At 41.8% G+C, this 26,820-nt stretch overlaps 2 protein-coding genes across 3 annotated transcripts in view; one reads left to right on the forward strand and one right to left on the reverse strand.

Moving 5' to 3' along the window:
- The window catches only part of mrpl21 (mitochondrial ribosomal protein L21), a 42,576-nt gene that overhangs the window by 9,237 nt on the left and 6,519 nt on the right, over positions 1–26,820 (reverse strand). For both annotated transcript variants that reach the window (XM_084063127.1, XM_084063126.1), the window contains exons 3-5: positions 25,880–25,965; positions 10,493–10,656; positions 11–63 (exon numbers count right to left, since the gene is read on the reverse strand). In XM_084063127.1, the coding sequence (XP_083919253.1) occupies positions 11–63; positions 10,493–10,656; positions 25,880–25,965 (303 nt within the window). The remainder of the gene's footprint in view (positions 1–10; positions 64–10,492; positions 10,657–25,879; positions 25,966–26,820) is intronic.
- LOC311038429 (piggyBac transposable element-derived protein 4-like) lies at positions 18,455–23,049 on the forward strand (the record flags this gene model as incomplete). The annotated part of the gene is made up of 5 exons (XM_084047954.1): positions 18,455–19,124; positions 19,955–20,026; positions 20,384–20,452; positions 21,065–22,635; positions 23,002–23,049. 5 exons carry the CDS (start codon positions 18,455–18,457, stop codon positions 23,047–23,049), a joined length of 2,430 nt encoding a protein of 809 aa, XP_083904080.1.

Below are 26,820 nucleotides of genomic sequence, written 5' to 3' on the forward strand. Positions count from 1 at the left end.
AGAGTTTTACCCCAGCAGAGGTCTGCCAATCAGTGTGAAGTCTTCTCCTCCAACCATCAGCACCTAGAAGAAGAAGAAGTAATAATAATAATAATAAACTGTATTTATATAGCACCTCCTCTCAAAACTGGGTTACAAAATGCTTCACAGAGAAAACAGAACAAAGGAAGAATCAAAACATGTACAAAATGTTAGTGTTGTCTCTGCTCTGACACATGTGTCTGTTCAGCATTTAGCCTGTTTGTATGCTTTATGTCTTCACTATGTCTGACCACAGCATCTACACTGTCTCTACACACACTTATTATACTGTGTGTGTGTGTGTGTGTGTGTGTGTGTGTGTGTGTGTGTGTGTGTGTGTGTGTGTGTGTGTGTGTGTGTGTGTGTGTGTGTGCCACATATTATACACACACACATATACTCATGGATTAAACCAAAATAAAATTGAAAACATGTGTGTATGGCCAAGTCCTATTATGGGATTAGTGAAAGCCTGAGTGAGTGAGTGAGTGAGTGAGAGAGAGAGAGAGGTTAGCGACGTGTCTGTCTGAAAAGGTCTCATGTCACAGTAAACCCTCTAGCCTCTTCATTAAGGGGTTAAACACAGATGTTTGTGGTTTAAACTTTAAGATCTATTCTAATGTCATGTTATGGTTTAAACTTTAAGATCTATTCTAATGTCATGTTATGGTTTAAACTTTAAGATCTATTCTAATGTCATGTTATGGTTTAAACTTTAAGATCTATTCTAATGTCATGTTATGGTTTAAACTTTAAGATCTATTCTAATGTCATGTTATGGTTTAAACTTTAAGGGCATCTGGTCCTCTTCTTGCACTGTAGTACACTGCAAAAAAAACAAGGTTTCCGGCTATGAAAACCGATGAATATGAGATGTAAACTCAGAGAATTTACAAGAATTTACAAGAGTTTTCCACTCGGAAAACTCAAAGTTTTGTAGGTCGGTAAGCTCCTGTATGGTACCAAATTAAGTATGCGTGACCCCCTGCTGGGGTTGCTGCCAGAAAATCACACCTTCAGCCCTAATCTGGATTTCCACAATTTGGGAGGGGGGATCCCCCCTCCCTCCTCCCTATCTCGAGCAATGCTACTGAGCATGTGCAATAAGCCACCTATGATTGGCTGTGACGTAGGTTGGCATCCCTCCCTTATTTTGGGGGTCACATTGTGTGTGGGGGGGGGGGGGGGGGGGGGGGGGGGGCTCACAAGGTGACCCCCCTCCTAGGGACCTATATATATATATATATATATATATATATATATATATATATATATATATATATATATATATATATATATATATATATATATATATATATATATATATATATATATATATATATATATATATATTTTATTTTTTTTTATTATTATTTTTTTATTTATTTATGTATATATATATATTTATTAATGTATATTTGTATGTATTTATTTAGTTATATACACACACACACACACACACACACACACACACACACACACACACACACACACACACACACACACACACACACACACACACACACACACACACACACACACACAACAAATAGGCAACAATCTCAGTCAGGTAAATTGTGTTTATTGATTAAAAAAAAAACAGTATACAGTATACTTTGGTTATTCAAAAATATCTTCTAAAACAGTAAAAAAAAAAATCCCCATCTCCCCATCCCCAAATGTTTTTTCCAGGGACCCCCAGAAGTTGTAAAAAACTCCCACAAAGGGGACAATAATAAAAAAAAAATGTAGTTCTGTCTCTCATGCAGTGTCTTGCTGAACGAACGGCCTCTGCTTCTCTTTGGAGTCCCTCCACCAAACTGGACAACTTAACAGTTACTGTGTAAGAGAGATAAAAATGAGCTGTTCTGTGCCGGTGTGTCTCGCCGCACGCGGTGGTGATGAAGGGAACGCGGGTCTCTTCTGTTGTCTTTCCTCTCCTGAAGCACCTGGCATAAAGCAGAAAGCTCCTCATCTCTCTCGGGTGGAGATGAAACAATCCACACCGCCCGTCCATCTACGATGCCGTCCTCTTCATCTGACATTAGTTCAGGAACTGCATGCCCACACGGCCCTTTCTCCATCAGACTCCAGATATGCAGTCCTGGTGGTCATCAACTGTAAAACATAGAATAGCAATTAAATTATGTATTACATTACCATTATTACAGGAACACAGAATGTAAAACAAAAAAACATCTTACAAACAGTTCCATATAACTTACCCTCAATCTTCTCTGTCGGGTCTTCATTGAGGCATTCAGCTTTTTCTGGTCAGCATTCTCTGGCTGGTCCAGGCGATGGCTTCTTCTCAGAGACTCAAAGTGTGTCCTGCAAGCCGCTGAAATACAAGGAAAACACAATTAGGATCTATTTAGTTGTTTATCTACACAAACAACACAATTCCACATCTACACTGCTCTAAAAGAGAACCTACATGTGACTGCAATTTTTAACTGGCCCCTGTAAAAGTCTAAGCCAGTTCCAGACTCCAACCCCCTCCATTCGAAGCTCACACCTCCACCCCACCCTATTCAAAGCCTGCATCAAAACCCACCTTCCCCTCCCCCCTAATTCAAACCTCTGTTTCTGCCTTAGCTTACTGGTTCCTTTTTAGAAGTATTTATCTCCTAATAAAGTTGTTGTTTTGTTGTAAAGCAACTTTGGGTACTAAGAAAATCGCTATATAAATGTTATGTATTGTTATTACTTAGCTGGGGTAAATTACACAGTGATACAACAACAAAAAAAACGTGCCTTTCTTTTGGATCAAGTCTCATGGCATTGTTTTCAGAGTTGTGTAGACGTCTCACCGCCTCCTGCAAACAGAAAGATTCACAAAGTTAGTTGGACTATAAAAGCATAAAGGCCTTCTCTCCTTGTATGTATTAACTCAAATATAACAAAGGGGAAACTGTAAACTTAATGTAACAGAGGATTATTTCTTTCTGACAACTCTGCAGACATGTAATTGATAAATGCAAATTCAGTTAGTTTGCAAAAACAAACAAATTTCACAATTACGACATAAAGTGTTCCAGGTTTCCTGCTACAGTAATCCATGGCATATAATATTATGCTCTTGTGATACTAGTGCAATACAATATAATGTATCCTACTAACAATTTATAAATACGTCATGTAGGCTTGAAGCTTACCTTAATTCAAGTATGTTGAGTCAGTCAGCCAGTCAAGTCAACTGATTTTCATCTGGCTGCAGTGGATGGCAGTTAAGATTTAAAAAATTAGATAACCTGATTGGCCAAACTGAGAAGGAAAGTCATTGGTTGTGAATGGCTGTGCTGTGGAGAGACACTGCAGCATTCACATGATAATTAGCAACTTTGGTCAAAGCTGTCTGGAATGGGAAATGTTGTTATACTCTACATCTCAGAGGCAACTATTGCACTTTTTACTACAATGTAATTAATTAAAAACTTTAGTTAAGGTACTTAGATTTAGATTAGAGTATACATAAAAAAACATAGATTAACAAATTAAGCCCTACATTATACAAAGCATTGCAATGTGATTTTTGTCAAAAGACCATAGTTAAGATTTAGATGAGTTAAATTACTTTTTAGATTATTTAAAACATTGGTTCTCAAAGTGGGGTCCGGGGACCCCCAGGGGTACTTGAGTGGGTTCCAGGGGGTCCCCAGCTAAATGATGGATAGGAACCAAATGGACCCTTATGGGTCCATTTGGTTCCATTTGTACACTCTCAGAGTTAAATTAACATTGATTTTACAATATGAATTGGGGTCCCAGAGATATAAATGCCATTAAATGGGGGTCCGTAGGCTAATGCATGTCAAACTGGGGGTCCTTGAAATTAAAATGGTTGAGAATCAATGCTAGAGCCATAAAAAATCTTCTCTTATGGGGGTCCCTGGCATATCTTTTCAAATGGGGGTCCGCGGGCTAATGAGTGTCAATTTGGGGGTCCCTGGCATGAAAAAGTTTGAGAACCACTGATTTAAAAAACATAGATTAACAAAGATATTGAAAAAAGTATATATTGTTTTGTTCCATTTTTGTAACGTAAACCTGCCAAACCTGTGTTTTATTGCCGATTAAGCTCATATGGAGAGAGAGAGAGAGAGAGAGAGAGAGAGAAAGAGAGAGAGAGAGAGAGAGAGACGTTTTTTACATGAAAAAAATACTCCAGGCACCTTTCCTTAAAAACAACACAACATTTTACATTTCACAATTAAAACAGATCAATCCTCGATTCCTCCCACATTCTAGAAACAATAAACATCCAATTTATACAGAGGGTTCAGCCATGACCAGTGTCACACAGTCTGTGAGTGATTCCGGATGTTGGACTGTGTTATAGGTAAATGAAAAGTTAACCCCTCCAATCAACTGAAATATATGAGAAATGTTCCATGACATAATGCTATACTGTTTTATGGGTAATAGCTTGTAGATCTGCCATTTCACACACACACACACACACACACACACACACACACACACACACACACACACACACACACACACACACACACACACACACACACACACACACACACACACACACACACACACACACACCAAGTCAGTCACCTATTCGGTGAACAGATATGGGAAATATTCTTATTCACTTAGATTATATATAAAAAAAAGATTAACAAATGAAGCCCTTTTTTAAGCCCTTAACAAAAACATTGAAAAGTATAGTTTTGTTTTGTTCCATTTTTGCTTTGGTAATGGGGAGAGGGAGAGAGAGACCCCCTCTTTAAACAAAGAGTGAATTTGGATGTCAAAGGAAATGGCCAGTCTCCTGCTGGGTCTTGGTCTGGCAGAGGAACGGTAAATCACTGATTTCCAAAGTATATAGACGTATTTCACAGTAATCATTTTCAACTGTAAATTTCCAATTACGTACAAAAACACCAGCAAACTGCAGGTTTACTGAGCAACTGTAAATGCCCAAAAATGCCCATTAATGCCTCTTTTCTTGCAGTGGTAACAGCCTAATTGATTTGACCCAATCAATTATTTATTTGGGAGCAGGTGTGTACGGTTCCAATAGTATAAACACTTTAAATGGCTTTCATATACTCTTAATATATTTATGTGTGTATGTGTATGTGCTCAGTTTTGGCTATTTTCTGGATCAACACCCAGAGCTGGGGACAAAGCGAGGCGACTGGTTGTTGATAATCTTTTTGAGGAATGTGACATTCTGTGCTTACAAGAGACATGGTTACCTAAACAAGACCTGGAAAGGCTGAACTCACTACATGCTAATTTTCATGGAGTAGGTGAGTCTACTACTGATCTCTGTGATAGAATAGCACATGGTAGAATACCTGGTGGTGTGGCGATTCTCTGGAATAGTAAATATGATCCTCTGGTTACAGTAGTTATACTTGATGTCAACTGGGCCATTGGTATAGAGATCAAGTATGAAAATAGGTCATTTATTATTGTAAATGTTTCCACACCATATGAATCATATCAAAATGAAGATGAATATCGCAATAGAATGGCATTTATTAATGCATTCATCAAGGACAATGCCACAACCTGTGTGTATGTTGTTGGTGACCTGAATGCTGATATATCAGATGATAAATCTTTGTTTGGTAAATGTTTACAGCAATTTTGTAATGATAATAATATTATACTGTCAAGTAAATCTCTACCTGAGAAAAGCTATACATATATCAGTGAGGCATGGCATACTGTGTCATGGTTAGATCACTGTATATGCACAGCTGATGCACACACTTCTCTGGACAACATTTATATATGCTATGATCTGGCCACTACAGACCATATTCCGATTGTAATGACCCTAAATGTTGAAAATATTCCAGTTCTATCTGTGGATGACAGTAAAACATACACAGGGAGGCTGGATTGGTCTAAACTAAGTGAGCAGGATATTAATCACTATACCTCACTCACAGACAAATCCTTAGACTCTGTTGTTCTTCCAAGGGAAGCCATGCAGTGCAGTGACACTAACTGTAAAAAATGTGCATCATGGTAGAGATTTATTATCTACTTATGATCTTATTATTAATGTTTTAAATGACTCAGGTAAAGGTCTTTACAAGGGAAAGAAAAATGAGTTTAGTATAAAACCTGGTTGGAATGAACATGTGACTGAGCTACACACTGCTGCTAGAGTTGCTTTTAAAGTATGGTCAGAATCAGGAAGGCCAAGACATGGGACTGTGTTTGAACAGAAACAGGCCTCTAATGCCAAATATAAGTATGCTGTCCGATTCATTAAAAAGAATGAGGACACAATGAGGGCAGACTCCCTTGCCAGAAAGCTGCAAAACAACAGCTGTGTTGACTTCTGGCAAGAGGTCAAAACCATTAACAACAGTAAAACTCCATTACCTTCTTCCATTGAAGGAGTGTGTGGGTCAGGCAATATTGCTGAATTGTGGCGGCAACACTACTATGAGTTGTTCAACTGTGTTAAGAGTGACTCTTTTGTGGTGGAAAAGGTTGACCCCACTGAAAATGTGACAGTTAGAGCTGAGGAAGTTTACAACACTATAATGAAGCTAGAAAAGAACAAAGCTTGTGGCCTGGATCACATCTCAGCTGAACACTTAAAACATGCCAGTCTGAAGCTTGCTCCTATACTTGCTCTATGTATTACTGGGTTCCTTAATCATGGTGTCTTACCAGATTCAATGTTGTCTGTGCTGCTAGTGCCAGTTATCAAGGACAAAGCTGGGAAAATAAATAGCATTGATAATTATAGACCGATTGCTTTAGCTAGTATTCTATCCAAAGTACTGGAGAAAATCCTGTTGGACAGATTGGACGGGTTTATTACCACAGCAGACAACCAGATCGGTTTTAAAAGGAAACATGGTACTGATATGTGTATATATGCTTTAAAAGACATTATAGCAAATTATAGAAGTCATAATTCCACCATGTTTTTGTGTTTTATAGATGCTTCTAGAGCATTAGACAGATTGAATCACTTCAAATTATTTGATAAAATGTGCCAAAGAGGGGTACCCATGTACATTATAAGGATACTTGCCTTTTGGTATGCTCATCAGACTATGCAGGTGAAGTGGGGTAATACTGTGTCTGAACATTTCTATGTAAGTAATGGGGTGAAGCAAGGGGGGATTTTATCTCCTCTATTGTTTAATTTATACATGGATGATCTGTCTAGGAATCTGAACCTGTGTAATACTGGATGTGTCATACAGTAGGGGATTCTGTTGTCAACCACCTTATGTACGCGGATGATTTAATGATCTTCTCCCTGTACAGTGCAGGCTTACAACAGCTTCTGAGGGTGTGTTCCCAGTATGACATTGAATTTAATATTAAGTATAACGCTAAAAAGAGTAGCATCATGATTGTACGAAGTAAAGAGGATAAAAGGGCTGTATTCCCTAATTTTATACTCAGTAGCAACATACTATCTGTGTGCAGGGAGATTAAGTATCTTGGTCACTATATCTCTGATGATCTTACAGATGACAAAGACATCAATAGACAACGATCCAAACTGTATGCCCAGGCAAACATACTAATGAGGAAATTTCACAAATATTCTGTACATGTCATGGTATCACTTTTTAAAGCTTTCTGTACACCGTTATATATGTCGTCTTGAAGAGTCTGACAATCATGTTATCAAGATTTTAATGAATCCTATCATGAGCTCCACTAGGTACTCGTCCATGATATGGAAACATTGGCGTAACAGCCTCTATACAGACTGTGAGCAGCTGTAGAAGGACTGTCTTCTTGTTTTATGTTCTGTTCTGTCTTGTTTTATTTCTTTGCTTTTAAATAGTTTTAGCAATGTGTAAGTGTCATATTGTACTGTTTTTATGGACTCTGAGTCTGAAATAAAGATTGAATTGAATTGAATAAATGAATTTCCGATTATTCAAATGAACGTTTTTAGAAATGTGGTGTACAACACGTCAGTGAAATGGACTTACCTAGCCCCACCCAACACCGCCCACCACAGTGACGGTTTCCACTACAATGCAGTGGGTAGAGTGGCGTGTAAGTGGTCCTAAACTGGTGCCTAAAAAACACCCAGTCCTGGGTAGGTCTGAGCAGAGCCATAAAGAGAGTTCTGACACTAGCGTCGACTCCAATTGTAAGAATGGAATGCGGAAGTGCTCTGTCTATCTCAATGAGATAGTTCCAATGTTTGGAACTATAGCCCATAGGAGCCCGCTTTGCGGCGAGATCAAAGCGTGTCGTTACTCTCTCTTCTACACTCTGGGTCTGAGCTGGGCTAAGCGGGGCTAAAGCTGTGACGTATCACGCTGCTGCTGCTGATTGGTCGGCTCACAGCCGTGTCTGTCCACTCGGGTCTCTGTAAAATGTAAACGCTACGGCAGCAGCGTTGCCATGTCCACTTATTATAAGCGACATTGGGCTTATTTTTCTGTAAAGTTGCTTGTAAATATTGGCAGTACTTTTACTCCACTGCAATTATCTGAAAACGCACAAGTTACTAGTTACTTTTCAGATATAAATGATTACATTATAAAACATACATTAACCACTTAAGCCCTGTTTTATAGGCTATTTGAAATTAGACAATCTGCAAGCTCAGTGTATGTGGTCTGACAGCTCTACATTACTTTAACACACACTCACACACACACACACACACACACACACACACACACACACACACACACACACACACACACACACACACACACACACACACATTGTGTTAATTAATTCCAGACTCTCTAGGCCTGGGAATAGGAAACACTTTTTATCATTTAAAAAGACATTTAAAAAGACATATCTTTTAAATGTCTCTTTACAACATTCTGCAATTAAAAACCAAATACAATTAACAGCAAGACAGACAGACGTGTTTTTTTTTTTGTGACGCCAAGTTCACCATAATTATAATAATAATTATACCACAATCATTATTAATTAACAACCACACTAACCCTGACCCCAACACACACACACACACACACACACACACACACACACACACACACACACACACACACACACACACACACACACACACACACACACACACACACACAGTCTTAAATGTGTGATCTAAATGAAATAGAAAATGAGTATCATTTCGTTCTGTATTGTCCTTTTTATTGTAGGGTCCGTGAAGAGTTGTTTAAGAATGTTAACTATGTGATATGTGACTCACAACTTATTAACCGCTTATTTGAAAAAGATGTATTTAAACTGGCAAACTACCTGGAGAAAGCCTGGGACATGAGGAAAAGAGCATTGTACAGCCAGTAGGAGACATGTCATTCATGTTATGTTTCTGTAGACTATGTTGCTTACATATTTCTCATCGGTGGAATGGAATCTACCAACAGCCGACGTGGAAGAGAGGCAATAGACCCGGCGGCCTTCCAGCGGTATGTCCGTCTGCTGTCTGAATAGCAACGTGTGAACCTCCAGACCCATGAGAACAACTACAGAGAGAGCTTTAACACCTAAGAGCTCTGTTTCCTCTCTGGTGATCCAGACTAGGACATAGATTACCCACAGACTGGTTGTTGGAGGGTTTTGACATCTTGGGATGGATGCCCAAAGACCAGGCAGACAGGCTGGTTAAAGTAAAGGCTGGTTAAAGACCAGGCAGACAGGCTGGTTAAAGTAAAGGCTGGTTAAAGACCAGGCAGACAGGCTGGTTAAAGTAAAGGCTGGTTAAAGACCAGGCAGACAGGCTGGTTAAAGTAAAGGCTGGTTAAAGACCAGGCAGAAAGGCTGGTTAAAGTAAAGGCTGGTTAAAGAGCAGGCAGAAAGGCTGGTTAAAGTAAAGGCTGGTTAAAGAGCAGGCAGAAAGGCTGGTTAAAGTAAAGGCTGGTTAAAGACCAGGCAGAAAGGCTGGTTAAAGTAAAGGCTGGTTAAAGTAAAGGCTGGTTAAAGTAAAGGCTGGTTAAAGAGCAGGCAGACAGGCTGGTTAAAGTAAAGGCTGGTTAAAGAGCAGGCAGACAGGCTGGTTAAAGTAAAGGCTGGTTAAAGAGCAGGCAGAAAGGCTGGTTAAAGTAAAGGCTGGTTAAAGTAAAGGCTGGTTAAAGTAAAGGCTGGTTAAAGAGCAGGCAGAAAGGCTGGTTAAAGTAAAGGCTGGTTAAAGTAAAGGCTGGTTAAAGTAAAGGCTGGTTAAAGAGCAGGCAGAAAGGCTGGTTAAAGTAAAGGCTGGTTAAAGTAAAGGCTGGTTAAAGTAAAGGCTGGTTAAAGAGCAGGCAGAAAGGCTGGTTAAAGTAAAGGCTGGTTAAAGTAAAGGCTGGTTAAAGTAAAGGCTGGTTAAAGTATTGTTCTGTCTCTGCTGACATATGTGGAGGAGCCACCGGTACATGGAGTGATGAGTGACATGTATGTTTTGTATCATGAGGACATTATCCATGAGTTTGTGAATGTAACCTTTACTGTGTGTGTGTGTGTGTGTGTGTGTGTGTGTGTGTGTGTGTGTGTGTGTGTGTGTGTGTGTGTGTACCTTCTCCATACAGATCCTGTCTCCACACTGGGCCTCCAGATGGTTCTCTATGAGGATCAGGTCCTCATCGGTGACCTTCCACTGACGTCCAGAGAACTGGACCACAGCAAACAGTCTGCCATAACTCTGTCTGGAGAGGAGACCGTTGACCTTCTGGACCACCGCTACACACACGCGCACACACACGCACACGCACACGCACACGCACACGCACGCACACACACACACACACAGTATATAACATATAAGTATATATATTATATTTATATGAAATAAACCACAGGCCTCTCTTAGTTCTTTTAAAACACCTTTCTGTTTGTGCTGCCTTTTACACAGTTACTCATCATCTCTTTCTCTTCTGGTCTGTTTTACAATGAATGGACGAGGCATCATCTACAGCACTGGTTCTCAACCTGTGGGTCGGGACCCCCAGGGGGGGTCCCCAGACGATAGTGAAATGCCAATTTAAGGACTTTTAAGACCTTTTTAATACCTACAAAAAAGTAATCAATAAACTAGTATAAAACATTGGCCAAATTGTCAAATAAAATATAAGAAAGAGAAAAAATAGCCGATCTACAAGCTCACAACGCCTCGCGATGCGAGGCGTTGTGAGCTTGTAGATCTGCTATTTTCACAATATTTATCTGTGGAAGGGATTCAAACAAAACGGGGGGTCCCCAGTTCAAATAGGATTATTTTGGGGGTCCCCAGTTCAAATAGGATTATTTTGGGGGGGGGTCGCGCCCTGAAAAGGTTGAGAATCACTGATCTCTACAGTGTGAGACTGAAGACCAAAGGGAAGCAGAGAGGAGGCTTCACGTCCACTGTATCACCAGTGTTGCTCATTTGGGACGCGCTTACACTGTGTTTTAATGACGTGACGCGCACGTGGCTTCTCAAAGTGGGGTCCGGGGACCGCCAGGGGTCCTTGGGAGGGTACCAGGGGGTCCCCAGCAAAATGTGTTAATCTAGCGTCACAATAAGTTTGACCTTTTATACTTTGGCTATTCAAAAATAGCAGATCTGCTATTTTTGATAAAACGTGAACATTTGTGCAAACCTTTGAATATATATATATATTTTTTTTTAAGCAAACATTTTTAACTTAAATCTTTGCTTCTGGGGGGCCTGGAAGAAAATATTTGAGACGGGGGTCCGCGGCCAAATACATATCATTTTGGGGGTCCTTGGCATGAAAAAGTTTGAGAAACACTGACTTACAGTACAGGCCACAACAATGGACCACTGATCTGCATCTATAGGCTCATTGCTATGTTAATTCACTAGGTGTGAGTCAGGAGCCTTTGTAAACGTTGTTGAGGTGTGAATTTAAAGTGGTTTTAAATCTATGCGTGTGCTCCTGGTCAGATAGGTTCCTGCACGCCGTGCAAGGCTGTCCAGTAGAGATGCGCGGATGGCCTCTCACGTCACCCGAATCCGCATGTACAAATTAATTATCCGCCCGTTATCCAACCGCAATAATTATATTATCCAATTTGAATATCCGCATCCGCACCAACCGCTTTTCCCGTATGTCAAAATATTATTTTTTTCTGGTATTCCCCGTTAGTTTTAGTATTAGTTTTGCCGTGCGATGCGATCACAAAATGCATTGATTTAGCCTATGGAATGTCGGTGCGTCTTTTCTTTTTTTTAAACCGGTGCTGCGCTGAACATACAGAGCGCACTGCTCTGCTGCGCTCAACATACAGACTCCGTGCGGCATCCAACATACAGGCATCCAACATAGATGCGGCATCCAACATACAGAGCGCAGTGCTCCGCTAGCACCGGTTTTAAAAAAAAGAAAAAAGACGCATGGACATTCCATAGGCTAAATCAATGCATTTTGTGATCGCATCGCACAGAGGCTGCTCTACACACTCACACAGACACAAGCACGCAGAGATTTAGCTATTTTATGGATAGATATATTAGATGTCATTAATTTATTTACCGCAATATTTCACCGGCGGTTTATCCGATATTAATTCATAATTATATTTGATTGACCCGAATCCACCCAAACCGCGGTGAACTGCGGCTAAAACCGCGGCTAAAACCACGATCCGCGCATCACTACCGTCCAGTGAGCATTGCACACCCTGTTTATCACTTGACTTTAGATTGATTGAATACTTTATTAACACTTTGCAAGAACGAGGCACGGTGACACAGATTTATAACCCAGATAAGCCTGGTTTACATTAAGGTCCTGTGTATTCAATTCATCCAGACATTTAAAGACAAACAATAATGTACAATAATATGCAATAGAAAAACATCACATATGAGTAGTAATAAGAGAGAAAGATATTAACTCATTCACTGCCTGAATTATTTCTGGCCGTGTTCTGCCCACTGCCAAGATTTTTCATTGAAAAAAGAGAAGTACTCAGGAGCCGAGATACAGAATGTTTAAGTTTTAAGTTAACAAGGAAGTGGATGAGAGTCTAGATCTTCGAAAAATCATATCTCCTTGGTCTTTGGGTCAAATAAAAACAATAAAAATGTAAAGTCAAAATGACAAAATGAAATTCTTAAACTGATTGGAATCAAAATACCCTTAAAAATCCACTCCATCATGTTCTAGGGGCAGACACAAATATCATAGTAACAAAAGGAAATCGACATCTAGTACGAGCTTTGCTCTATGCTGCTCGGTTGTCCATTCTCAATAAATGGATGGATGACAGTCCTCCAAGTGTCTTGCTATGGTTTGAAAAAGGTGCTACGGTTAATGCCCTTGGAGAGACTCATATGTTCTACGGCAGGGGTTTTCAACCAGTGGTCCGGGGACCACCAGTGGTCCTTGAGGGGGTTCCAGGGGGTCCCCCAGGCAAATTAATAGTTAGCAACCAAATTGAGCCTTATATGTCTGTAACTCTGAGAGTGTACAAATGGAACCAAATGGACCCTAACGGGTCCATTTGGTTCCATTTGTACACTCTCAGAGTTACATGAACACTGATGATGATACTACAGTGTAGATTGGGACCCCCAATAAATCTAAACGGTTGAGTCCCTGGCATATCTTTTCAAATGGGGGTCCCTGGGCTAATATTTGTCAATTTGGGGGTCCTTGACACGAAAAAGGTTGAAAACCACTGTTCTACGGGGTACCTTGTCCCAATGTGTAGAAGCATGGCTGCCCTTGGCACCACATATAGGGGATGAGTGGCGCAATGTCTTGTGTATTGGAGTGATGGAGGATGTCAGTTAGTTGCCATATTAATTGGGAGGCAGCTGACGGACACAAATGGTAGAGCTCTGGGTGGTAGAGAGGGTGTTGGCAGCAATAATGTGATGATTATTATATAATGTATTTGGTGTGAAGTCAAACTGTCAAACTGAACAAAACGCTTCGGACATATGAACAATATGTGACGTGCCCCAAAACGCGGAAAAACATGACTCTTGATGTATGTTATGGAAAGGTGAAAGGGGGCTACAAGTCAATATGTTATGGAAAGGTGAAAGGGGGGGGGGGGCTACAAGGCAATATGTTACGGAAAGGTGAAAGGGGGCTACAAGGCAATATGTTATGGAAAGGTGAAAGGGGGCTACAAGTCAATATGTTATGGAAAGGTGAAAGGGGGCTACAAGGCAATATGTTATGGAAAGGTGAAAGGGGGCTACAAGTCAATATGTTATGGAAAGGTGAAAGGGGGCTACAAGTCAATATGTTATGGAAAGGTGAAAGGGGGCTACAAGTCAATATGTTATGGAAAGGTGAAAGGGGGCTACAAGTCAATATGTTATGGAAAGGTGAAAGGGGGCTACAAGGCAATATGTTATGGAAAGGTGAAAGGGGGGGGGGGCTACAAGGCAATATGTTATGGAAAGGTGAAAGGGGGCTACAAGACAATATGTTATGGAAAGGTGAAAGGGGGCTACAAGGCAATATGTTATGGAAAGGTGAAAGGGGGCTACAAGACAATATGTTATGGAAAGGTGAAAGGGGGCTACAAGGCAATATGTTATGGAAAGGTGAAAGGGGGCTACAAGACAATATGTTATGGAAAGGTGAAAGGGGGCTACAAGGCAATATGTTATGGAAAGGTGAAAGGGGGGGGGGGCTACAAGGCAATATGTTATGGAAAGGTGAAAGGGGGCTACAAGACAATATGTTATGGAAAGGTGAAAGGGGGCTACAAGTCAATATGTTATGGAAAGGTGAAAGGGGGCTACAAGTCAATATGTTATGGAAAGGTGAAAGGGGGCTACAAGACAATATGTTATGGAAAGGTGAAAGGGGGCTACAAGTCAATATGTTATGGAAAGGTGAAAGGGGGCTACAAGGCAATATGTTATGGAAAGGTGAAAGGGGGCTACAAGGCAATATGTTATGGAAAGGTGAAAGGGGGCTACAAGACAATATGTTATGGAAAGGTGAAAGGGGGCTACAAGGCAATATGTTATGGAAAGGTGAAAGGGGGGGGGGGCTACAAGGCAATATGTTATGGAAAGGTGAAAGGGGGCTACAAGACAATATGTTATGGAAAGGTGAAAGGGGGCTACAAGACAATATGTTATGGAAAGGTGAAAGGGGGCTACAAGGCAATATGTTATGGAAAGGTGAAAGGGGGCTACAAGACAATATGTTATGGAAAGGTGAAAGGGGGCTACAAGACAATATGTTACGGAAAGGTGAAAGGGGGCTACAAGGCAATAGCCCAGCCCTCTCTGGGTGCCTCATATCACAACAGTATCTTTCTTCTGCCGGTCTACAAACCACGCTTTAGAAGCGTAGAGAGGGAGACGAAAACTGTGAAAGTATGGACAGAGGACAGTATATCCTCCCTCCAGGCATGCTTTGAATGTACAGACTGGCAATGTTTCTTTGATGCATGTGTTGATATTGATGAACTCTCAGACTCTATAACATCATATATCTCTTTCTGTGTGGACCATGTTATACCCTCAAAAAATGTTGTTATCTTTCCAAACAATAAGCCCTGGGTGACCAAAGAGCTAAAGTATGCTATAAACAGGAAGAAACAGGTATTCTTCACAAAAAAGCAGCCTCAAAAGAGGTTAAAGCAGAAATAGCTAAGGCAAAAGCTAAATATAAAACCAAAATTGAACAACAGTACACAAATGGTAACATTAGATCAGCCTGGCAGGGTATTAAAACCATGGCATCTATAAACCAACGTACTGACACAAAAGAGCAGCCTATTAGCATAGATGGTATAAATAATGCAGATTTGCCAAATGCTCTCAATGCCTTCTATTCTAGGTTTGAAACGTCTGACTTTCAAGAAGATGTCTCCAGGCTGAGGGAAACCCTCCTGCCCCAGAATGACCTGGTGATTCCACTAGAGCAGGTGACTAGCCTCTTTAACTCAATTCCTGCCAATCACGCATAAATGCGATCTATTAAATAGCGCACTTGGCCGCCAAGATCGCATAAATGCGTTCTATTGAAAAAATTAAAAAAATTGAAAAAAAAAATCTATTTAATTTTTTTTTTTTTTCAATTTGACCCAAAGACCAAGGAGATATGATTTTTCGAAGATTTAGACTCCCATCCACTTCCTTGTTAACTCAAAACTTAAAAATTCTGTATCTCGGCTCCTGAGTACTTTTTTAATTTCAATGAAAAATCTCTGGCAGACAACAGCAAAAAATCTGAAATAACTCTGGCAGGCGAAGTGTTAAGAGAACCGACCCAAAAAAAAAAAAAAAGTCTACCATCATCCCCATACCTAAAGTAAAAAAAACCACTAAATGATTTCAGACCAATAGCGTTAACATCTATTGTAATGAAAAACCTGGAAAAAAATCCTAAAGGAAAAAATCATTTCCCTGGCTGCTGGAAAAATAGACCCACTACAGTTCACCTATCAAACTGGCAAAGGTGTAGAGGATGCTGAACTCCTTATCCTTGATAAAGTATACGAGCATCTAGAGAATCCTGGATCCCATGCCAGGATCCTATTTGCAGACTTTTCCTCTGCGTTTAATATAATGCAGCCCCACATTCTGATAGAGAAAGTTTCCTCCTATTTTAACTTCCCTGACCAACTCTCGCTTCTGTGTCTAAACTTTCTTATTGATAGAACAACAGCGTGTCCTAGTAAATGGCACTATGTCTGGCCCTATACTCTCTAATACTGGCTCCCCGCAAGGCTGCGTGTTCTCATCCATCTTCTTTATTCTTTACACAGATAGCTGCAGATCAAAGAGAGAGAACAGCCTTCTAGTCAAATACTCTGATGACACTGCACTCCTGTCGCTGCTAAAAGGGTCAGAGTCAAACCATGGCTGTGCTCTTCCTGACTTTGTCCAGTGGTGCGAGGACAACCTCCTCGACCTAAATGTGTCAAAAACCAAGGAGCTTATAATTGACTTAGAACTAAAAAAATCACACCCAGTGTGAAGTGGGCGGTGTGTGGTCATCACAACATGACTCACTTAAAAAAAGGATAAATGACTTTTTTTAAAGTCCATACTGCTATTCATAGGGCTGCACATGTGTCATGTGTTTCGCTAGCCAATCACAGTCCTGAATTTGCAAAGTCAGCCAATCACATTACAGCTAGTGGTGATGACACTAGCTGTAATGTGATTGGCTGACTTTGCAAAAGTATAGATTTGCATTGACTGTGGAAGGGTTAGGGGTGTAGACTGCGTTGCAGACTATTGGCCAATCACGGTGCAGGATTGGTCAGTGTCCAAAACTCACTTATAGGGGGCGGTTACACCGCCCCAAAAAGCGGACCCTGTCGCTAGTTCTATTCACGGAGAAGACGTCCAGATAGTTGATACCTACAAGTACCTCGGAACTGTGTTTGACTCCCACCTCAAGTTTGACAAAAAACATTGAGTCTCTCGCTAAGCGGGCCAACAGAAAATATATCTACTTAGGAGAATGAACTCCTTTAAAGTGTCAAAAACCATCCTGTGCACTGTCTACAGGTCCTATATTGAGAGTCTCATAACCTTTTCCTTTATATGCTGGTTTAACGGTTTGTCTGTGAAGGACAGAAACTGCCAATAACATGGTCAAAGTCTGCTCCAAAATCACTGGAGTCAAGCAAAATGACCTGAACACTCTCTGGAAGAGGAGAGAGTGGCTTATAGACCAACCTGACCACATCCTGTCCTCTAACTTCTGCCTCATGCCGTCAGGACGGCGATACAGAGCTTCTATCTGCAGTACAAACCGCTACTCCAAGTCCTTTATTCCGTCAGCCATTCGGCTGCTAAATGCTGATAAATAACTGAAGTGCTTCTTTTTATTTATTTATGTGTGTATACCTCAACGACAGTATGAAACTATTTAAAAACCTGCACTATGTATATGCACCTTATGTACTTTTTTCTACTGTGTGTTTTTGAATTACATATATCTATGTCTTTTTATATGCATTGCTGCTCTACTCTTAACACATTGACTGCCTAGATCGAGTTATCTCGATATTAAGAATCCAGCGCTTGACTGCCTAGATCGAGTTAACTCGATATTAGGTCTTTTCATTGGTATAAGGTAGATTGCAATCTTCCACAACCTGTGTATTAATATTAAGCTTCTACGACAAAAGAAAAGTCACATGATCGCAAAAGTCACATGATCTGAGCAAAACACTACAAATCCGGGTGCAGAACAACAGTCCCTGTGGCATTCTAAACAAACAGTGAGCAGAGACGGACGGACAGAGAAATAGAGTGAGAGAGAGCGAGAGACAGCGACTGAGAGACAGAGAAAGAGCAAGCGATCGTTAGTTAGTTAGTTAGTTTGGTAAAGTTAGGAGAGGTGCAAGATATATATATATAGGTGAGAGTAAGACGTTTATATAGTATAGTAGTACATAGATATATAGGTGAGAGTTAGGTGTACATATTTATAGGTGGGAGTCGGACTCGGGAGTATAGTTTTTAGGCGAGATGCGAAGAAAAAGCAAGGCCAAATGGCCTCGGAGAGACCCGACCCAAAGAACTATTTTGGAGACAATGTCCTTCACTGCTCCCCCGGGACCCCCATCACCACCGGGACCACCATCACGACCTGTGGAGGAACCACCACGACCTGAGAAGAAGCCGTCGGCGGTGGCGTCTTTCACCGCTCCCCCGCGACCACCTTCGCCACTAGCTGGGGGCTCCAAGGAGGTGAAGCAGGCGGCGTCTCTCACTACCCCCGAGGGATCTGTTGACGTGAAGCCATCTCTATCGGTGAAAGATACCTATGTCTTCACGTCAGCAGAACCCTCGTGGCAACCACCTCCGCCGCGACCACCTCCGCCGCGACCACCTCCGCCATTGGAGGGATCCGAGGAGGCGAAGACTGCTCCCCAGGGATCTGAGGAGACATCGGTGTCTTCGACCGTCCCCCGGCGCGGGCGGCAACGACCACGGAGGCCTAAGAAGCAACCACCCCCCCCACCACCTCCCCCACCACCTGCGGAGGTATCTGAGCCTGAGGAGGACACGAACCCACCGGTACCAGACCCCGATCCCGGGCACCGATTGCGTCGTAGCAAAAGACCGACTCCGAGGACCGTGTCATATCGCCCAGAACCAGACACTACTGACGGTGAAGAGAGCTCCGATTCGGATTGTTCTGGCAGCTGGGAGCCAAGCGAGCCAAGCCCAAGGAAACATTGTCTGGATCCGTTTACCAGTGGTAAGAATATCCTATATATATATATATCTTTTTTTTTATCATATTTTACCTTTTGGTTGTACTCTGAAAATAGCAGATCTACAAGCTCACAACGCCTCGCGCTGCGACGCGTTGTGAGATTGTAAATCGGCTATGTTTTACCTGATATTTGTATAAAGTCTGTGGGGCACTACTTACTTATATCAACATATAAAATGGCACCAAACCATTCAATCGCATCACAACGTAGTGCTTTTATCTTGTTATGATCATTGAATGGTGCCATTTTATATTTTGATGAATTGAATACCTATGAATGGTTTCATCCTTTTTAGACAAATTGTTTGACTGGGCCTCTAACAACTGGAGGTGTGTGTAACACCTTATTTATATATGGACAATGTAGAAGCCCGGTGTGGATTTCTAGGATATTGCACTCTGGGTCAGCCAGTTATAAAATATGTATTTATTTTATTCTGTATCTATTTATATGCATGTGATTTATTTGAATATGTTGACGATGTAGCCTATGAATTTGTTGACTTGTAGATCTGGGGTTTTTTTTTGGGGGGGGGGGGGGTGGCATACTTCAAAGGGAAGAGGTCATGTCATGTCATGACAACAAATGTTTTGATTTTGTTGGGGGTCGACATGAGGCCATGTCAACAAAGTCTTTTGTAGTGTTGTGGGTCACATGAGGACATGTCAACAATGATTTTCAAATCCCTTTGATGGCTTTAGTTTTTGGGGTGGAGGCCAGGTGCACCGAGGCCCCCACCATCATAATAAATTTCATCAAAGGTCCCCTTATGTCCACAACATCAACAGTGTTTGATCTTGTTTACTTTCAGACGACGAAGATGAGTCTGATGAAGCAATGGCGTCGTCATCTCATCATAGGCCTACACAGTCTGCTAGGAATGGTAAGTCTGTTTCAAACATTTTCATTAGACAGTTGGTTTTTATAGATGCCATTTTCTTCATCACGTGTCCATTTGGTTCCATTTGTACACATCGTACTGTAATGGTAGCCTTGCCTAACCAGGCTACTGTATTTGGTCATTTAGGGCTAAACTCTGTTTGTGTTTGACACAGTGTCATACATATAATCTGGTCATACAATATAGACAAACACATACAGAGCCAGCCCTGGCTAAAAACCACACTCTGCAATGATACATGTCATTCATTCTAAGTTGCACAAAGTAATGCACCACCACCAGTGAATATAATTGTATATCTTATTTACCAAACTATTTTATGTTTTACTGTGATTTCAGACATGATGGATGTCGAGGAAGCAGGACCATCATGTTCAACCGCAGTACCAAGTGTCCGCCGTGAAAGAGGTGAGACAGTTTTCACAGCTGTACCACACAACAGGATTTTGACAGTACATCATACAACAAACACATACAGAGCCAGCCCATGTCATTCATGACATGATACATGTCATTCATTCTAAAGTTGCCATGCTGGCAGTGAATATAATTGTATATCTTATTTACCAAACTATTTTATGTTTTACTATGATTTCAGGCATGATGGATGTGGAGGAAACGGGACCATCACCTTCAACCGCAGTACCACGTGACGGGCGTAAAAGAGGTGAGACAGTTTTCACAGCTGTACCACACAACATGATTTTGACAGTACATTTTGATTCAGTTTTAGTCATAGTCTGTTGAATACAATTCCACATAGTGTCATAATCTGGACATACAATATAGACAAACACATACAGAGCCAGCCCTCGCTAAAACCCCACTCTGCAATGATAAATGTCACAAAATCATGTACCACAACAACATGATTTTGACAGTACATTTTGATTCAGTTTTAGTCATAGTCTGTTGAATAAAAGTCCATTTAGTTTTAGTCATATTTTCATATAAATCAACACTGCCACACAAACAAAAAAGATGTATTTTATGGTAATTGTGTATTTCTGTAATTCACAGGACATGGTGGGAGGCCGTCAGCTGTAGAGCCTGTGTGGAAGGACACAGATTGGGAACCTAGGGAGGACATCCCTTTCACTGCTAGTCCGGGTCCTAGAAATGCTGCGGCGGAGCTACATTCCACCATGCCTGTAGACTTTCTTTCACTTTTCCTCACTGATGAGCTGCTAGGGATGATAGTAGAGCAGACCAACCACTATGCTGACGTGTTCATCCAGGCCAGGAGTGAAGAAGAAGTGGCGCAGCATCCACAAAGCAGGGTGAAGGACTGGAAAGCGGTTTCAGTGGGGGAGCTGAAAAACTTTTTGGCCCTGTTGTTCCTCACTGGCCTTGTTCGAAAGCCTGTACTAGAGTACTATTGGTCGACCGATGACCCTGTACTCACTTCGTTCTTCGGCAAAAAGATGCCACGCAACAGGTTCCAGATCATCTGGCGGTTTCTCCACTTCACCAACAATGAGGCTGACGCTGCCGCTCACGCCGCCGCCGCTGCCGCCGCCGAAGCTGCTGGTGAGGTTGCTGTTGTCGACAGGCTTTGTAAAATCAACCCGGTCTTGCTGTACCTGACAGACAAATTCAAGCAGATGTTTGTTCCAGGTCGTAACATCAGCATCGATGAGGGGATGCTTTTGTGGAGGGGACGCCTATCCTTCAGAGTGTACAACCCAATGAAGCCCACCAAGTATGGAATAAAGTCCTACATTCTGTGCGATTCTGGAACGGGGTACTGCTACTCAATGAAGCCATATTCTGGACAGTACTCTTCCCTACCAGACACAGTCATCTTTCTGTTGCAGGGTCTTACAGGGTACGGGTTTTCGTTGTTCATGGACAACTATTATAACTCCGTGAAGCTGTATGAACTCCTCCTTGAGAAGAACACCCATGCCTGTGGTACCATGAGGCTAAAAAGAGGAGAACCACAAGCCATGAGGGATGTGACGATGTCCAGCCTGAAAGTGGGACAACGTAAGATGCTTCACAATGGCAAAGTGATGTTATTGGCCTGGCGAGACAAACGCATCGTTCGATTGATCACAACCCAGCACAAGGATGAGATGGGCACCCAGATGGTGAGGCAGAAAAAACACAGCGACAAAGTGCCACAGGAGAAGCCAGTTTGTGTCCTTGAATACAACAAGAGTATGAATGCAGTTGACCGACTAGACCAAAACCTAAGCTATTATCCCTTCATCAGGAAGACAGCCAAGTGGAGCAGCAAGTTTGTGGTCTATTTATTCCAAATCGCAATGTACAACGCATTCGTACTCTACAAGACAAGGAATCCAGGTGGCGACTGTAAGTGCATGTATGACTTCATCCTCAGCGTTGTCAAGTCTTGGACCGCTGTGAGACATGCCCCTGTCCCAGCAGACCCGCCTGTCCCCCCCCCGGCCGCCTGTCAGCAGCAACCTCACCAGCAGCAACCTCACCAGCAGCAGCCTCACCAGCAGCCTCATCCTGCCCGCCCCTGCCGTCCCCCGGCCTCTCCGCCCCCCCCTGCCCCCCCCCTGCGTCCTTATGCACCAAGAAGTCGCGAACCTTGTGACCGATTGAGTGGCGATATGAAAGTCCATGAGCTTGTCTATTGTCCCCCCACTGCCAAAAACAAGCACCCAACAAAATGGTGCAGAGTTTGCACCAGGAGGGGAGGGCGGAGTGAGACAAGGTATCAGTGCAAAAGCTGTTTGGTACCCCTCCATGTTATTGATTGCTACCTTGATTACCATACTAAGGAGAAGTATTATTGAATCATTTTGATTGTATTTGTTTGTTTTATTTTCATTTTGTATTTATTTTGACTTTGATTTATTATGCTCTGAGCCAGCCAACAGTTGGCAGTGAATGTGCTGCTAATGTTTCTCACTGCCCCAAGGGATCTGAGTGCGTGATGCCATCTTTGTCGGTGAAAGACATCTATGCCATCACGTCCTCAGACCCTCACGGGGACCACCTCCACCCTGAGCGATCTGAGGAGACATTGATGTGCTGGCCAGCAAAACACACAATGATGATATATTGTATTTTTTGTATGTTTTTTGTATGTTGTACTTTGTATGTTGTACTCCACTTGAAAGACATATAAAGTGTTCAAATGTGTCTGCCTGAGTCGTTTCAAACTTTTTCTGTAGACTGTTGGTTTTATATCATAGATATACAATTGCAATTGTCTTGTGTGCACAAATGGAACCAGTGAAATCAGTATCCTAATCTGAAGAAAACCTGGACATAGAATATAGACAGACACATACATAGCTAGCCCTATTTGACCATTACTGTCAACCCTACGGGTCCATTTAGTTCCATTTGCACACAATCAAGAGTTATGGGGGACTGATATTCAGTAATTGGGTTCTGTAGACTGTTGGTTTTATATCATAGATATACAATTGAAAACTAGCAGGTCTTGTGTGCACAAATGGAACCAGTGAAATCAGTATCCTAATCTGAAGAAAACCTGGACATAGAATATAGAAAGACACATACATAGCTAGCCCTATTTGACCATTACTGTCAACCCTATGGGTCCATTTAGTTCCATTTGCACACAATCAAGAGTTATGGGGGACTGATATTCAGTAATTGGGTGTTGTGATAAAAATAAGGCTGTATATAAAACTGTTTCACTATCTAAAAAGTCAAACATTTTCTGATTTTGCTTGGTTTTATGTCATAGATGCTATCTGGATCTCAGTGCTTGTCTGCATGGCATTCACAGAAAATAATTCCTCCTCACTTACCTTGCATACAGTCTATATGTCTATATGGTTTCTATCAGGGGGCATCAATATGTCTGTATTGGATGGATGGATGTGTCACAATGTAGGGATTTATTTTGACCACCAGAGGGGGACAGTGCAAAATCTCTCCCTGTGTGTGCGTGTGTGTGTGTGTGTGTGTGTGTGTGTGTGTGAAATTATAATGGTGTGTAAAACAAACTCAAACAATTGGCACAGATAATGCCAAGTCTTGACACACACACACACACACACACACACACACACACACACACACACACACACACACACACACACACACACACACACACACACACACACACACACACACACACACACACACACACACACACACTTCTTTTGATCTTATAACTTTGAAAAGAAAAACGTTGAAATGAGCTTGAGATTTGTTTATCAACAAGACACATGTTGATAAACGTTGATGTGAAAAAGCTATATAAAAGTATATTCAAAAGCACTTTCTCAGTGTTGTTAGTTTGAAAACAACAACTGTGCAGATGTCTGATGTCAGTAATGTGTCACTGAAGGTGAAAATATAAGGGTCTAATCACTGTTCTGCCTGAGAGAGAATGTTTCACAAAAGCCTCATTATCTCAGCTTCTAGATCCAGATAGCTGATTTTGGTGAAACCAAGCTATATTCAACTGCCAATAGCTAAAGAACAGAACATGCTAGGAACTCACTTTTTTTCCTGGCGAAAGTAGAGATTCTGATCTTTGTTTTGAGGTATTCCATGTGTTCATAGTCCTAGCACAAAATGTTCTGTGGGCCTAGATAGACTGGCCAGAAAGCTCAAAAATGGCTGGCACAGGCAGCTATGGCTGGTGTTTTAACTCTGGCAGTCAATGTGTTAACACAAGGAACAATGTACAATGTACTAGGTCGATCAATCTGAGCGTTCTCTGTTTCGTGTTTTTACTGTTGCTCTAAGTGCAGCGGAAATTATTTTGTAACCTTGGCCAGATCTGTGCCTTGCCACAATTCTGTCTCTGAGCTCTTCGGGCAGTTCCTTCGATCTCATGATTCTCATTTGCTCTGACATGCACTGTGAGCTGTACGGTCTTATATAGACAGGTGTGTCCCTTTCCCAATCAAGTCCAAACAATATAATTAAACATAGCTGGATTCCAATGAAGGTGTAGAACCATCTCAAGGATAATCTGAGTTCCCAGAAGTTTTCGCCAGCTCTGGCGAGGAACTTCTGGGCCAGAGCCCTGGTATTTGTGGGCGGGATGTACCTTACGCTCTGAATCTGAGCGGACACGCCTCTTACCGGTCTGAGAGCTGTGCAACTCGTCTAAAAAGTCCGACGAGAGGCAAACAGCAGTACACAACAATGCCGGAAGAAATTTCTCAAGGGGAAATTGCTTCCCGTCGATCCTATTTAGATGCAACACCCACTGCATGTGGATCCCGCCCCCTTTTCTTCATTGGCTGTTGATTTGAATCACAACGCAGTGGCCACGCCCCTGCTGTCCAAGCTCCGACGCTAACCCTCCCAGACTATCTCAAGGATGATCAGAAGAAATGGACAGCATCTCAGTTAAATATACGAGTGTCACAGCAAAGGGTCTGAATACTTATGGCCATGTGATATTTCAGTTTTTCTTTTTTAATAAATCTGCAAACATTTCTACAATTCTGTGTTTTTTTTGTCAATATGGGGTGCTGTGTGTACATGAATGAGGGGAAAAAATGAACTTAAATGATTTTAGTAAATGGCTGCAATATGACAAATAATGAAAAATGTAAGGGGGTCTGAATACTTTCCCTACCCACTGTAAGGGTCCATTTGGTTCCATTTGTTACACTCTCAGAGTTACAGACACATAAGGGTCCATTTGGTTCCTAACTATTCATTTGTCTGGGGACCCCCTGGAACCCCCTCAAGGGACCACTGGTTGAACTAGGCATATAAACCTACTCATAGTTATCCTACAATGTAGCGTCTGTTTGGATTCCAGGGGCGTGGCCTCTGACCCTGTAGCGGTGTGGGCGTGTGTTTACAGTAGGTCAATGTGTGAAGGGGGCGTGGCTATAGGGGTCAAAAGGTCACCTGCATGCTGGCGGTGTTGCTCTTCTGGGTCGAGGGGATCCAGCTCTGACCACGGGGGACTGGAGAGAGAGGTCTGAGGAACAACACTACACACACACACACACACACACACACACACACACAGTTACAACACACACACACACACACACACACAGTTACAAAACTACACAACACAAACACACTGTCACAAAGAACTCTCTTGTGTGTTAAGAGTTGTCCTGATACCAAGATAATCCTTTATTGTTTTCCAAAACTTTTCCAGAATATTTAGCCCAATTTCCAGGCCTATGAAACAATCATTCAGCGCAATAATGTGTCTCTTACTCCTATGTACAATGCCCAAAGATAGGCAGTGTAGCAAAAATAAAGCATAGAATATAAAATAGTACAATTTCATTCAACATTTCGTGCAAAATTAGGGCATAGTGACCCTGCGAGCGAAAATAGGAGGGGCGGACGACGTCGTTGCACGGTTCGTTGTCGCTCGCGGTCGGTCAGGACGGTCTCATTCAAAAGCATGTATTTGAATGAGATTTCATCGCCCGCTCGCGTCGCGTCACGTCGCATCGCTGGCAGTGCGGATGGGGTGTTACACAGCCCGTTCGGCGAAAAACTACTTATGTTACATATTTCGTGTAATGTTATACATGTTTATGAAAATGTTTTGTAATAAAAAAATCACACCCAGTGTGAAGTGGGCGGTGTGTGGTCATCACAACATGACTCACTTTAAAAAAAGGATAAATGACTTTTTTTAAAGTCCATACATAGGGCTGCACATGTGTCATGTGTTTCGCTAGCCAATCACAGTCCTGAATTTGCAAAGTCAGCCAATCACATTACAGTTAGTGGTGATGACACTAGCTGTAATGTGATTGGCTGATATGAAAAAAGATTTGCATTAACAATGGAAGGGTTAGGGGGTACACACATTTTTTGGT

This window comes from Gymnoscopelus microlampas (assembly GCF_963454915.1).
Source record: "Gymnoscopelus microlampas genome assembly, chromosome: 1".
Taxonomy (NCBI): Eukaryota; Metazoa; Chordata; class Actinopteri; order Myctophiformes; family Myctophidae; genus Gymnoscopelus; species Gymnoscopelus microlampas.